The 16,445-nt window shown below is 37.4% G+C and overlaps 1 protein-coding gene across 11 annotated transcripts in view; it reads right to left on the reverse strand.

Moving 5' to 3' along the window:
* The window catches only part of SIK3 (SIK family kinase 3), a 241,726-nt gene that overhangs the window by 103,650 nt on the left and 121,631 nt on the right, over window positions 1-16,445 (reverse strand). For all 11 annotated transcript variants that reach the window (XM_072822143.1, XM_072822140.1, XM_072822149.1 and 8 more), the window contains exons 2-3: window positions 8,704-8,820; window positions 5,436-5,499 (exon numbers count right to left, since the gene is read on the reverse strand). In XM_072822143.1, coding sequence (XP_072678244.1) covers window positions 5,436-5,499; window positions 8,704-8,820 — 181 coding nt within the window. The remainder of the gene's footprint in view (window positions 1-5,435; window positions 5,500-8,703; window positions 8,821-16,445) is intronic.

Consider the following 16,445-nt stretch of genomic DNA (forward strand, 5'->3'; position numbering starts at 1 on the left):
ACATAAATGGAATTTTATATGGTCAACCAACCTTGCATTCCTGAGATAAGTTCTACTTGGTCATTGCTACAGTTCTTTTTTTTTTTTCTTCCCAGGAAGGGTCAGGGGAGGGGCAGATGGAGAAGGAGAAAGAAAAATCCCAAGCAGGCTCCATGACCAGTGTAGAGCCCAAAGTGGGGCTCGATCTCATGACCCTGAGATCATGACCTGAGCTACAATCAAGAGTCGGACACTAAACCAACTGAGTCACCTAGGCATACCTACAGTATAATTTAAAAGAAAATTTTTTAGTGAATGCTCTAGGCTTTACTGTATATATTTTATCTTATCCAAATGGGCTTCTAACTTATACTAGCTTAATTTTCTAGTGATTATATGGAACTATTACTCTTTTATAGCTCTATTCCTTTTACTCCCCTTTGTAGTCATTTTTAATAAATCACATCAATTAATGTTACAAATCCAACAATACATTGTTATAATTATTTCTTTACCACCTTTAGTGATTTCCTTAGCCCAACAAAGCTTTTATCACACACCTCCTTTGTGCTGTTATTGCCAAATATATTACACATATATTACATTATAGGGAATGCATTATATATATATGTATATATTATTTCATACAGCTGCTTCTTAAATATGCTAAGAGAAGAAAGGGAAAAAAGTATGGATCCCTTCTGTCTTTCCCAATTACATAATTACCTTTATAGGTGCTCTTTCTTTTTTTATATGGGCTCAAATTACCACCTGGGGTTACCTGCTTTCACCCCCAAGAACTTCCTTTATTTATTTCTTGTAAGGTGGGTCTCTTGGTTTTGGATGATCACCGAATTCTCTCATTTTTTTATTATTTGGAAAAAGCTTTATTTTCCCTTCATTTTTGAAAGACAGCTTTACTGGATGTAAGATTTTGGTAAATAGGATTTTGTCTCTGAACACTTTCAAAATGTCATCTTATTACCTCTGGCCTCCACTGTTTGTGCTGAAAAGTCCAATGTGAACCTAATGGGGTTCCCTTTAAATGACATATCATCTTTCTCTTGCTGCTTTCAATATTTTTTCCTTGTCTTTGACTTTCACTATTCTTTCACTATGTATCTGTTTGAGGATCTCTTGTGTGCAATCCTATTTGGATTTTGTTTAGCTTTCTGCCTACGTAAATTATGGTTTTCCAATAATTTGTGAAGCTTCTGGTCATTATTTCCTTGCATATTTTTTCTTTTCCTTTCTCTTTCATCTTCTGGTACTCCCACTAGGCATATATTGTTGCATTTGATAGTGTCCCACATTTCTCTGAGGCTCTGTTCATTGTTCCTAGTTTTCTTTCTTCTTCAAGTTACATAATCTCCATCAATCTATCTACACATATGCTTCTTCTTCTGCCAGTTCAAATCTATAGTTAAGCCTCTCTAATGAATTTTTTATTTTTTTTTCTAATGAATTTTTTATTTGTTATTTTACTTTCCAATTCTGTAATTTCCATTTGGTTCATTTTTTTAATGATTTCTATTTCTTTATTAATACCCTAATTTGATGTGTTATTGTCATCATATCTTCCTTTGCTACTTTAATTGCGAGTTCCTTTATTTCTGTGAACATGTCTATAATGGCTACTTTAAATCTTTTTTTGATAAATCTGACATGTGGTGTCTCTGACAGTCTCTTGGCCTGCTTTTCTTCCACTGCATGGCTCATACTTTCCTGTTTCTTTGCATGTCTCATATTTTCTTATTGTTGGAAACTACATATTGTTGGAATTTACATATATCTAGAGGTGCTGTATCATAGGACCTCTGAGTACTGATATACCTCTCCTCTTCTAGAACATGTTACTGTTTTTCACTTATTGGTATAGTGACTAATGGACTGTTTCAGTGAAGTTTATTCTCCCATCCACAGTGTTCAGCTTCTGATGTTGTTCCTCAGGAAAGCACAGATTTGGTATATCCACAGTTACCCTCAGATCACTGGATCACTATGGTTGAGGAGGGCTCTATTCTTTTCTTAACCACACCCACTTGTTAAACTCCAATAATTGCTGGCTGGTTGCTCTATTGCTCTCAAGAATGCCCTGGGGAATAAACTGGTCCATAAACAAGCCAATCAAACTCTGGTCCCTGGGCAGCCCAGGTGGCTCAGCGGTTTAGCGCCTCCTTCGGCCTGGGGTGTGATCCTGGAGATCCAGGATCAAGTCCCACGTCAGGCTCCCTGCATGGAGCCTGCTTCTGCCTCTGCCTGTGTCTCTACCTCTCTCTCTCTGTATCTCTCATGAATAAATAATTTTTTTTTAAAGTAAAATCTTGAAGAAAAAAAAAAAAACTCTGGTTCCTTTGAAGGAATAGTTTCTGAGATCAGTGTTTGATTTTTGTTCTGACCTCTGGAAGGCTTTTATGATTTTTATTCCCTGGATCTCTCTAGGTAAACTGAGGTATAGCTTATATCTTGAATCTCCTCTCAAATGCCTTTTACCACAATCTCCACTGTTCTTTAGAATACTTTTAGGCTTCAACTTCTTCAGTCTCTGTTGCAAATGAGGTCAGTTCCTTTGTGAACAGATTAGGAACTGTTTAATGGTCTGTTTTTCCCTCTGGGCCCGTCTCTGAGCCAGGGCTCTAAAGCTACCTGTGGGGGACAATGGCAAAATTCTCTCTGAGTGAATCCTAGGAGCTGAGAGCTCAGTGGAAGGAGAGGGGATACAGTCTGAGGTCCTCTCAGTTTTCCTCTTCTGGGATGGAACAACCAATTTACAATCTGAGGCAAGAGTGATCTAGGCCCCAGTATTCTCAGCATGCTGCAACCGAATTCCAGAATTCCACGAGTGGGGGCTAGGCAGAAGGAAATCCCTGCTCCTGCACTACACTCACCCATGACTTAGCTGCAGCAATAGGCAGCTGTAGACAGGAAGAGAATGCTGATGTCCTGTTCCTCCCAGGAGCCAGTACTCTAGGTTAGGGTTGGGGGTGGGGGTGGGGGTCTTGTGTTCTAAGCTACAGCAGCCCTAATAAGAATCTCCACCTCACTGAGCTGGCAAGGAGGAAGGAGACAGCAGTACTAATTTAAAAGCCATTCTCATTTCTTACCAAATTTTCATATTTTCATAGATGTTTTTGAAAAAAATGTCTCTTCATTTACTGTTCAAACTTAGGACCATGGGGGAGGGGGTTTCATCATTTTCATGTTTCACTGGGTCAGCAGAGCTCCTCATGCTGTTATGACAGAAGTCAATCTCTCAGGTGTTCTTTAACATGGGCATGAAGGAACAAAGTGCTAGGACTCTATATGTGTGATCTCATTTAATCTTCACAAGTGTGGTGCAGCTACTATAGACCTTGGTTTTACAGAAACTGAATCCCAGAACCATTTAATAACTTGCTCCAATTAAAACGGCAAATAGGGAATAAGGAGCTGATTCAAAACCAGGTCTCACTGCCTCCAAAACTCATGTTCTTGATCATGCCTATCTTTTCAACTTTTATACAGATCCTTTTAAAAATCAGAGCTCATGAAATAGTTATATCCCTATCCAGTCACAGTGATTTCTTTAGGGAATACATCATTTTCTTCCTCATCTATATCTTTTATAATAATACTAGGAGAAGTTCTATTTTGTTTCCTCATGCCTTCTGCTACATTTTCATAAAGAATCTCTGACCAGATGATTATTATCTTTTGTGTACTTTTTTAAAAATTTTTATTTATTTATGATAGTCACACAGAGAGAGAGAGAGAGAGAGAGAGAGAGAGGCAGAGACACAGGCAGAGGGAGAAGCAGGCTCCATGCACCAGGAGCCCGACGTGGGATTCGATCCCGGGTCTCCAGGATCACGCCCTGGGCCAAAGGCAAGCGCTAAACCACTGCGCCACCCAGGGATCCCTCTTTTGTGTACTTTTAAAGTCTCTTTTCCTGGGGCACCTGGGTGGCTCAGTTGTTAACTGTCTGCCTTTAGGTCAAGTCAGGATCCCAGGATCCTGGGATGGAGTCCTGCATGTGCCTCCCTACTCAGCAGGGAACCTGCTTCTCTCTTTCCCTCTGCCACTTCCCCTGCTTATACTTGCTCTCTTTCTGTCTCGGTAAATAAATAAATAAATAAATAAATAAATAAATAAATAAATAAATAAATAAATAAAAATAAACAAATAAATACAGACATACAGAAATAAAATTTTTTTGAATCTTAAAAAATAATAAATAAATAAAATCTGTTTTCCTAAAGATCCAGCTGCAAGTGGATCTATGTGCACTGGGTTTGGGTCTCTGATTACTACAAACATTAAAATAACAAGGTCTCTTTTTCTCCCAAGACTACCATTGTATATAACCACATAAATGAAGTCAATTAAAAGTATTATTAAGAAATGATGATACCTCTTTTAAAAAAGACTGAAACAAAAAAATAAAAAATAAAATAATAAAATAAAATAAAATAAAAAAGACTGAAGCTTCTTAGGCCCAAATTATAAGATTTCAGGGAAAATTTTAACACACACACACACACACACACACACAAATCCATACATCATACAGTCACAACTGACTAGTCACTAGTAAGAATATTTCACTTTAAAGGTGATCTCATGTTTTTAAATGTACTCAAATTAGTAAGTACCAATATTTAAAACACAAAAAAATTTCTGATCACAACTGAAACCAAAACACAACCCCAAAAAATAAACTAGATAAACCTAAAGTATAAAAAGAAACCTTTCTCTGTAGTTACTCACCAAAAGAAAAGTCAATAAAAAATAAAAAAGATATATCAATGCGTATTTGAAAATTTAGGCTTTAGCTCTACTTGGCTCTATTTATTGGGGTTATAAAAGATTTTTTTCTTAGCCAGTTTTTACCACCTCAAAAAGTCCGATTTCCTGGTAACAGACTCCACTGCCTAATTCTGATGCTGCGCAGTGTTAGAGAAAAAAATGGTTACCGTAGATAAAACCTCCCAAACTATAAGAATTCAAGGAAACTGTGAACACATGGTAAGGAATATAGCTACATGTTATATTTAAACAAAGTTTAAAGAAAGCATTAGAATGAGACTGTTTGCTCCAAGTGGCTCTTTTCTCTCACAACAGAGGGCCACACACCACAGGCGCGCTCCCACATGTGAGGACCCCCAGGGGAATCTGGCAACAGCAAAGCCCCTCCGTTGCATGTTCGGGGTGGGGGGTGGGGGTGTTTGTTTTTAGAGATCTTTAACCTCAACTGTCAACACCTGATTGAAATCAACAGAACACCTTTGCTGAGGAAACCCAGACCGCGAAGGGACTTAAACAGGTAAACCAAAATAAATTAAAATTCTTGATCAAAAATGACAGCGCCGAAGGACAGCATCAAGTACGGCTGCTCAAGTGACAAAGGCACTGAACGGCTATGTTAGGTCTGCTACAGTGTGCTCAATAGCTTTAAAGAATGCAACAGAGGTACTTACCAAATATTTCCCCTCCACTAGCATATTCTGTCACCAGATAAATCATCCGTTCTGTCTCCATAACCTGGTACAAAGGCAGGAAAGTGACAGACAGTGACACAAATGACAGGCTGATATCATAGGAGAGAAACTAACGACTCCTCTTTTGTCATTTGAAATATTAATAACCGTTACTGCTTAAAGCAAACTTAAAACATTGGACGGGGAGAGCAGGTATAAATGCTATAAAGAAGAAAGGGGGAAAATAGATATCCCTCCGTGTTCTTAAAAGTAGGAAGCAGTTACTACTTGAGAGAGACAGCCGTTTTGTTGTTCCATGAGGCCTCTGCAATCTCTTAAGCTCCACAAGACTGAGAAGCAAAGAAGCTGCCAAGAACCAGAAAGTTCACATTCAACACTGGTCATCTGAAGTTCAAAAATGCCCTCCCACCCACAAAACCCAATCAAAACCAAAAAACGCATAGGGAAAAATAAGGGAATCATTTAGGAACTATGCAGAAATCACATGCGGATGTGGTTTGTTTTTTGTTTTTGTTTTTGTTTTTTTTTTTATGGAAAGGACAACTTTCCTTTCTCCTATCCATTTATTCAAAACTGGGAATAATAATGTAAATATCCAACACCTCAAGTAATATAAATTATTCATTTGTATTTCATTTTCATTCCTATTTTGCTTTTTTTATTTAGTTGTGTGTTGGCAGTCCTTTCTTACCTTTTTTTGTTACATATTTTTAAAAATAATATGTGAATATATATGTTCATGATACAAACTTTTTAAATACCTGATATTTAAACAAAAGACCAAAGATTTTCCTCTTCTCAGCCCTCTCCATTTTATTCCCTCAAAGGAAACATTGGCAATAAGTTAATTTATTCTATATCATTTTAGAGTAATGTTGACCAATTGGAAAAAAATGTAGGCCTCATATATAACTTTGACTTTTCTAGTAGCCACATTTAATAAGTAAAAAAAAATAAAGTGAAATTAACATTTCATTTGTCCCAATATATCCAAAATATTGTCATTGAACAAAAATTTTAATTATAAACTACTTCAGTTTTTAGATTAATGAAAATTAATTAAAAAATTCAGTTCTTCATTTGCTCTAGCCACTTTTTAATACTTAATAGCCACGTGTGGCCTGTGGCTATCATATTAGGCAATACAGTTTATACTTTCACCATAATTCACAGTTGATTATTTTGCTAAATTATTTCCCAGTTACTTGATCTTGGGCATCTTAACACATTAATACCATATAACATCATTACATGTTACGATAACAGATCTTCTGAATGGTTTCCTGGCATTGTCATGTAAGTGCACATTACATTTCTAATCTAATAACCGTATCATCCTTATTTTTCTCTTTAATTTTTAAGAACTCTATATATACTGGTGATATCAGCTCACTATTACATGCATTGCTTCCAAGCTCTTCCTGTATGTTGATTTACACAACAACAATAAAAGTGTTGTATATATATGTGGGTGTTGAGGGAAAAAAAAGAAAAGAAAAAAAGTAAATGTTATATTGTATATCTCCTTTGTACCCCTGGGCCTTTTATTGAGTGCAAATGTTCTTTTATTGTTAAATTTTTCAGTAGTTCAAAACACTTACCTATATTTGGCTCCTTCTATAAACCGACAAGACTGAAGTTTTGACAAATCACCTGAAAACTACCTGGATACTATTTATAAAGATAATTTGATAGCCATTCACCTGGGTAAGTTGGAATCCCCATTATCAATACTAGCTGCCAGAGAGCAAAATTAAAGCTTAAAAGAGGGCATTGTTCAATGTCAGGGCTGAAACTATTTTGAATTCTTAAGGGCTAATGAAATCTTGGGTGAGAAACTTGGATAATTCAGTTATAAGGCTAATACTTACCAGGTAATCTCTTGAGCAAAGTTAGCTCATAAGCCCTACAACTATTTAAAGACAATTTCTTTTAAAATGTGAGGTCAAGAAGTTTATTCAGTCGATCAGGATAGGAAGGAAGCAGAGGTTAGACACCTCCGAGTTTGCAGACACAAGTCTTCAGGCAACACCAGGAAGCTTTCATGGGTTTGCTTCTGGGGCACAACGTAGGTGTGGTTCAACAGAATTTAGTCTGATAAATTTCAACAAGTCGGCTCCTGCCGATCTAATTCATTTCATTATGTGAGCAGCTGATGCCAGAAAAGAGCCCTAAAGCTGTAGCCTTAACCACACACACTAACATCACAACATGCTTTCTTTTCCATAAAATTAATAGACTATGAAAGCCTGCCCATTGTGCCTCCGCCCTGACACATGGTGCCATGTCTGGGCCAGCAACCGTTTACTGCAGACTAACAGGCAGCAAATGAACCGAGTGGGTGGCCACTTCCTGAACAACTAGGTGATGGCTGTTCTGGTACAAAGCAGTGAGCAGAGCTGGCCCTAGGCAGAGGCAGAGCTTGTGGCTGCCAACACACTGCAATCTGAGAAGTGCCCCAAAGCCCCACCTCTCCCAAAATATCTCTTCCACCAGCCTGCTGAGGCAAGGTCCTCTCTTCCTATCTGGCTTGAAATTCCAGTCATTAGATTTACTGTTTTTGGAGTAAGTCGTTGTGGGGGATGGCATGAAATAGGCATGGTTCTTGGGAAGGTAAGAACACTAGAATGGAAATCTCTTTCATTAAACAAAATCAATCTCATGGTTATCAAACTGATTAATGCTGCCTTAGAAAATGAAGCTAGGATCCTACTAGAAAAGAGGTAGGTTCTGATTGATACAAGAAGCAATACTTAAAATATCCTTTGCTATCATATGTCATACCAAGATCAAAGAAATGAGTACTTAAGTAATGTTATAAAAAGGTAATGCTACATTCACCTTTAGCTTTTCATCCCTAGAAATTCTCTGTTCCTTTGGCTTTCCCGTTCTGTTTTAGGATTCAGATATACATAAATAACTTCTTGTCATTTTCTGAGTAATCCATTTGTGTAATCCTCACAAAGAATGGTGCCCAAGTTTTTCTTTTCTTTTTTTTTTTTGTGCCCAAGTTTTAAAGAACAAATTTAAAAGGTCTAGGTGGGTAAGGTAGATCTTACTAGTAAACAGCCAGGTAAAACATGAGCACTGAGCAAGAGATAAAAGGGTGGGAAAACAGTAGGATATACATATGAACACAGAAACCAAGAAAAGTTGCAGATATTCACCGAGACACCTTTTCTTCTATACACAAAAGTGACTATTCTGGGTTCTTCATCACCATACACTACATCACTAAGGAACCTACCTGGTAGAGCCTAATGATGTGGGGGTGGCAAAGCATTTTCATAATTTGAACTTCCCGGAAAATCTTCTTTAAGTTTTCTTCATCCAGCTGGGTCTTGTCTATGATCTTGATAGCAACCTGAGAATGGAGGAAGAAAATTTATTCTAATGCATGATTAAAAGCAGTTCACTAAGAAAATTAAATCCATTTTAAAACAATACAAGTTGCCAGCACTTTGTTTACACAATATCAATGAAGAAAATTATTTTACTCTTTTTAAAAAGACAGGAAATGGATTCCTAGCAAGTTGGTCTCAAAGGAACAGACTCCAAAAGCTAATGGGTCTTTATGCCATTTCTTAAACTGCTCCTACGTAAAACCCTAGACAAAATACTTCATTACTCCAAAGATGTGGTCACAATCTGGGCAAATCATGCTTTGATGCAGACAATGGTATGTTGGGTCTCTTATTAAGATAAAATGTTTATATCACAAGTACATGATAATTTAGTAATATTTGACCAGAAATTCCACAGGGGTGTCCCACATTGCACCAGGTACTTGCATAACTCCACAGTAGTAGAAGTGGTGGTACGATAGTAGCGGTTGCAGCAGTCACTATATACTGAACATCTGCTGTGTGCCAAGCATAATTCTTAGTGCTTTTCAAGTACTAAATCATTTAAGCCTCACAATACCCTACATTATTATTAACCTTATTTCAGAAATAGGGAAACTGAGACACACAGAATAAGTAATTTACCCAAAATAAAGTAATTTACTAGTATGAGGCAGATCCAAGATTAAAGCCCAGGTAGGTTGACTTTACAATCAAATTCTTAATGGTAATGCTATAAAAATCTGAAGATCAAAAAAAAAAAATCTGAAGATCCTTCTGTACTGTATATATCCTGTTTCAGCATCAAACATATATTTTGCTCATCATTCTTTAGATATCCAGCAGCACATACATCTTTAAGATTTTATTTATTTGACAGAGAAAGAGACAACAAGCAGAGGGAGAGGAAGAGGGAGAGGAAGCAGTAGACTCCCCCCTGAGCAGGGAGCACGATACGGAGCTCCATCCTAGGACCCAAAGATTATGACCTGAACTGAACGAAGGCAGACACTTAACCAACTGAGTCACCCAGGTGCCCCAGCACATACATTTTAAAACAGAACGAAAGATGAAGAACTTTTTCTAACTTATCAAATCTAAACTTCTTCACTGTTCTTAGTGAAATATTGAAAATATTGTGTTGCCCGCAAATATCTCTGTATTTCTGTCTTGGTCAATTAGCAAATAATCAATGAATATTAGTTTGATGAAGGACCAAGACAAGGTCAATTCTAGCCCCTTTCAATTCTTAAAATTCTGATTCTAAAAAAAAAAATTTTTTTTTTAATTCTCTAATTCTATACACTATCAGAGGGAAAGGAAGCTTATTGAGAAAAAGAAAAGAAAAACAAGGGAAGCAAAATTTCAACAATAAAAATGTTCTGCCCAGAGCAATAAAGACTATATGGAACTATACAAAGTAGATGATTCAAATATAAGAAGAGCTAACATAAAACTAACTTTGGAGTTGTTTCAGATATTCGAATGGGGACTGATAGGAGAAAGGCCCAGGGAGACAAATTTCAGCTCAATCCAAAGAGCATTTAAGCCCTGCCTAATGATGGAATGTGATAAAATGAGCTGGATGCAGCTCAAGCTACAAAGATTAAATCAGATACATCCTTAACTTCAAGAAGCTCACAATCTAGTAGGGAAGAGGCATACATGAAACAGACAACAACACAACATTGGAAATATAGCCAGTAAAGCTATAAGCAAGGTATGATGGTAGAACTGAGGATGGACATGACCTTCACTGGGAGGAGAAGCAGACACAGGGAAAGACCTCACAAACAAAATAGAACTTGAAAAAAGAAAGAATTAGGATAGGCAGGAAAGAGAGTGGGTAATTTTATGAGGAAAAATAGCTGAATCATTAACAAATCTCAGCAGCTGTTCAATCTCCTATAGGAAGCCTTGTCTGTACAGGGGGTATAGCTCAGTGGTAGGGCATCTCGGTGCATATCACCCCAGACCATTACTGTTTCTACTTCTCACTACTGGGCCATATCACATACAGACCTTAACTCCAGTAATTGGTCTAGCATCTGTACTGAATTCTCTAAGAACAGTTCTTTTTTTTTTTTTAATTTTATTTATTTATTTGTTTATGAAAGTCACACATAGAGAGAGAGGCAGAGACACAGGCAGAGGGAGAGGAAGAAGCAGGCTCCATGCACCGGGAGCCCGACGTGGGATTTGATCCCAGGTCTCCAGGATCGGGCCCTGGGCCAAAGGCAGGCGCTAAACCGCTGCGCCACCCAGGGATCCCAGAACAGTTCTTAAAACACAAAAACCACAGTACACAATGTCCTTCTATAGAACAAATCTCTGGGTCTTAATAGTAATTAGTTATTAATAAAAGCTTACAGATGAATGGCACAATATACTTTAGAGACTGCTTTCCTATATGTATAATGAGCTAAGAAACTTGCAGCCATGCTATTGCAGAGCTTCCCAATGAGTGTGCTAGAAATGAGTTACAAGGGTACCCAAGGCCATGGGTAGGTGGCAGGGATCACCTCCAGCCTCAAGAAACCTCACTTGTTTACCACAGAGGAAATATTATCATTTTCTCTGTGTGTGCCATGATATATAAAAGATTGGGAAGCAATACTAAGATCTGCTGACCATCAACTGTCCAAGGACTGGGCCTCAAATCCCGTTTTGCCCATGGCTGCCAATGGATGACACAGAAAAAATAATGGGGGTAGAGGGTAGAGGTGGTTAATTAGGGCTTTCAATGCATTTTTGTACTTTTTCACCTGCAAGAGAGTACTAAGTCAAACATAATTGAGGAAGTCATAGAGTAGTGCCTCCTGATTCACATGAACTCCTGAGTTTCACTTGCATTCTCAAGCAATAAGATTTTCATAAAGGTAAATAAAGAGAAAACCAAATCTAATCATCCATGAGAACAAAGCTGGCTTCAAGACATTACGCACCTAATATTATTTTTAATTTGATAAAGGTAATGGTATAGTATGCATATAGTTATACATTTCATAACAAGTATATCTGCCTCCCCATAAAGGGAATATGGTCCCATATACTGAAATGTATTCTTATCTTTGCAGGGAAAATGTATTAAGTATAATCTGTTCTTCAGAGGTGGATGTAGAGAGGTTTTAATAGATTAGAACACCAAATTCCTGTCCATTCTTCAATGAGATTCAAGATCCAACAAGACATGGGGGCAAAGCTTTACCTAGCAGCCGAATATGGTATCAACAGGAAGGACTCCAGTGTCCAGCGGCCTAGGTTCAAAACCTTGGAACTGCCCTTTTAATGTATAACCTTGACCCAGCTATTTAATTTTTCTATGGTTCCTTATCTTAAAAAAATGTGGGTAATAACAGAACCTGCACTAAAGGTTGCTGGGGATTGACCAGGCTAATGGATGCAGCCTGCTTAATATATAATGCCTGGCATGTGGTAAACATGCCATCCATATTAATTACAGTACTGCTGTTATTTATGTGTTCATTTTCTGGAATCAAGCCTTAAACGTTAGGCATTCCTTGGCAAAAATGAGATCTGCTTCACTAAAGGACATAATCTGGGATCTCCAACACATCAGTTCCTCACTCAAGGTGCAAGGTGAAGGGGCCAACAAGCGAATAGCTAACAATCTGTGGGCAGCATTCAGAACGAACTGCATGCTTCCAGTTGATGTGGGAGCTTCCAGTTGAAGCTAGGGTGTGGGATGCAGTCAATTGGGGAGCATCACACCGAGCTGCAGGATGGAACCCACAGAAAGATCTGATCCTCAGGGCTGCACCAGGGAGAGCGCACTCTGCTCCTTCAAGGCAGGCCAGGCTCCCTGCCCCTCAAACTAAGCAAACTAAGTACTAACGCCAAGGAGGAGGACACATGTGCTACTTGGCATATGTACCCAAGAGGCCTGCAGAACGGAAAAGATAACCTCCAAAAGCTCAGCTCCTACATTAGCTGCAAATTGGAAGGTGGAGATTTTCTAGAAAATGGAAAAATACCAATGAAACAGAGAAATAACCACGTCAAAGAGCAGGGAGTTGGTGAGCAAGTGTGATTATTTTGAGACTACCTGAAGAGATCGATGATCATGAATTTTCACTGCTACAGGTTGGTGGCAGCTATATAATCAGGGTTTCAGCTGAAAGTAACACATACGCTGCTTGAAAAATGAAATGCGTCCACAGCGAATGGTAAATTGGTAGGTAAACAGAAGATAAACTCTCAAAGAATGTTTTTAGATTTTGGTGCTGAGAATCTATGAATCACATCTTTGTACTTCCATATGAAAAGCCTAACAATTAAAAAAGGAAACTTCCAATATTTTACCAAGAGACCATATATTTCTTAAAGTTTCTTGTTTTACATAGAATTCTTTTCTTCTTGCAAGGAGCAGGATTTTATGAATTGACACTAATATCAATTAAACACGTCATCGTATCCAAGATGTTGCTCCAACAGATACAGCTTGCCTGAAGCCCTCAGGAATTTCTCAACCTGAGATATTCCCATTCGATGAACTCTTTTTCTTGTTGGCATGCAGCATGACAAAAAACTAAATTCAGATCATGCCAAATGTAAAGTCGCAGTTCTTTATTATTCATTCTAGAAGAGGGGAAAAATAGTGATTTCCCCCTTTTAGTTCTCACTTCTAAACCACAGTTCCTTTAACTCTTACCTAATTTTTGCAAGCACAGTAATGTTCACAAGGAATGAAGTTGAAAAAATAGTGCTTTCTTCACAACAGGCAATAATTCATTTGCATATCCTGACACCACATTCATTGGCAAGGTACGGTGACAGAATAAAAACCAATGAGCCAAGGAAAGGTTCAACATTAAGATCTTACCCCTCACCCATCAGAAGTATGTGGGTTCTTTCATGCTGAGATATGCCATGACAAATGGACAGTTAAAGAAAGGAGCCACTTAGGAAGAAAATGCAAAGACCACAAGTGCTAAAATTCCTCCAAAAAGAGAAAGAGCACTCCCCTGAACTAGTATGCAGATGCATGCACAATAATTTCACAAAATACCATAAGCAGACTGAATGCTTTTAAGAAGGGAAGAGAAACATTATGACAGTGTAGAGAAAAGTTTATTTTTTCAATGTTCTCTGAAGCAGCTCTACTTCTCACTGAAATGTCTTAAAATTTAGGCAGATATCAAACTTTTTGCCATTGTGACTTATTTTCAATGGGGCTGTTTTTATGGTAAATTTTGTAACTAAATTTTCATGATCTATTTCTCTATTTCTACATCATTCTCAGTTGAGATCTAATATCATTTTACGGTTGAGATCTATGCTGTTCAATACAGAACATACCAGCCACATGTGACTACTGAGCACTCAAAATGTGGCCAGTGCAAATTGATGTGCTATGAATGTTAAATATAGACCAGATCTCAAAGCCTTAATATTAAAATAAGAATATAAATTATCTCATTGATAAATTTTAGATTGATTACATGAAGAAATAAATACCTTTTTAGATATAGTAGTCTAAATAAAAAAATCTCATTAAAAACTAATTTCAATGAAAAGGCAACTTATGGAATGGGAGAAAATATTTGTAGACCACGTATCTGATAAGGGGGTTTATATGCAAGATAAACAAGGAATTCACTCAACTCAACAGAAAAAAAAACACACATAACCTGATTTAAAAATGGACAAAGGACCTACACAGGCATTTTCCCAAAGAAGACATACAAATGGCCAACACTTGCACGAAAAGGTGCTGTGTATCACCAATTATCAGGGAACTGCAAATCAAAACCACAATGAGATGCCACCTCACGCCTGTTAGGGTATCTATCAACAAAAATGAGAGAAGAGGGAACCCTGGTGCAGCACTGCTGGTGGGAATGCAAACAGGTAGTCACTATAGAAAAACAGTATGGAGGTTCCTTAAGAAACTGAAAATAGAACTACATATGATCTAGCAATCCCACTCCCGAGTGTATATCCAGAGGAAATGAAATCACTATCTCACAGAGATATCTGTACTCCCATGTTCACTGCAGCATTATTCACAATGGCCAACGTATGGAAACAACCTAAGTGTCTGTCAATGGATGAATGGATAAATTTTGAAAATGTAGCATATCTATCTATATATCTGTATCTATACACACACACAAAATGCAATATTAACCACCCTTAAAGAAGAAAATCTTGTCATTTGTGAGGACACAGATGAATGTGGAGGGCACTGTGCCAAGTGAAGTAAGTCAGAGAGAGAAAGACAACCACATTACTACATGGTATTACTCATATGTAGAATCCTTAAAAAAAAAAAAAAGAAAAGAAAAGAAAAGAAAGTCAAACTCATAGAAACAGAAAACATGTAAGTGAGTGCCAGGGGCTGGGGGGTGGGAGAAATAGGGACAGGCTGGTAAAAGGATACAAACTTTACAAGGAATGAGTAAGGCCTGAGGATCTAATGTAAAACACTGGGAGTAGGTGAGTAATAACTGAAATTTGCTAAGATAATAGAATTTAAATGTTCTCATCAAAAACAAACAGCAAAGGCAAATATGTGAAGATGAACGTGTTAATTAACTCAATCAGAGGAGTCCTACATAACGTATACGTGTAACAAAAAAACACGTTGTACACTTCTAAGACCTTACAATTTTGTCAATTATACCTCAATAAAAGCTGGGGGGAAAACCCAACTAGTTTTACCTGTTTCTTTTTTTTTTTTTACCTGTTTCTTTTTAATCTTTTAAATATGACTACTTGAAAATTTTAAATATATATGTGGCCCACATGTTAGATGATGCCAGTAAGCTGCCAGCTACAGCACACATTACACGAAAGTGACTTCTGAAATCCTGGACTCAATATTGAGAATTGCCAGTTACTGATCTCGAAGAAACTTGGCAGGTTGCAATGCACTCAATGCTCAAACACTGCCTTGGGAGAGAATCTTAAATTAGGTCTCAAAAGTTGCATTCCAAGAACTCAATTTAATTCCATTAAAAAATGTTTATTGAACAACTGATTGGCTGAGGGCAGCGCTCCCATGCAGCTCGCTAGAGGCTGCTCTCAACAGGGTTCTGTGAGAGAATTAAGTTTTACACTCTTAACATAGCAGTTCAAAAATGTTTTGGTCTCAGGACTCCTTTTCTCAAAAATTATTGAGACCTTCAAAGAAGTTTTGTTTGCATGAGTAATATCTATCCATGTTTACTTACAAAATGGATTAAAACCAGAAATTAAAACAAAAATTTAAAACATAAGAATACACAAGCACACATTTCATCAGCCATCAGAGTAATTATATCAGTCATCATGTAGTCCCTCGAAACCACCTTGTATAACTGTGAGAGGATGAGAGTGGAAAATGAAAATAATGTTTTCTTATGAAAACAATGTTGACCTCAGAGATTCACTGAAAGAGTTCTAGAGGCTCTTTTGGGGCTCCCTGAATGAAACTTTGAGTACAACTTCCCTGAGGCATTATTATATGTGATGAATTAACTTCTCCCCTATAATCTAGAATGGTATTTTTTAGGAAAACTGAAAAATTAGTAACTCAAATATTTTTCTGTGGGACTTAACTCATTCCCAGTAGAGAATGGCTTCTAGTAAAGGAATCAGAATGCCTTTGCAAAACCAAACCAAACCAAACCTGTTTTTCTTT

The sequence above is a fragment of the Canis lupus genome, chromosome 3 (assembly GCF_048164855.1).
Source record: "Canis lupus baileyi chromosome 3, mCanLup2.hap1, whole genome shotgun sequence".
Classification (NCBI taxonomy): Eukaryota; Metazoa; Chordata; class Mammalia; order Carnivora; family Canidae; genus Canis; species Canis lupus.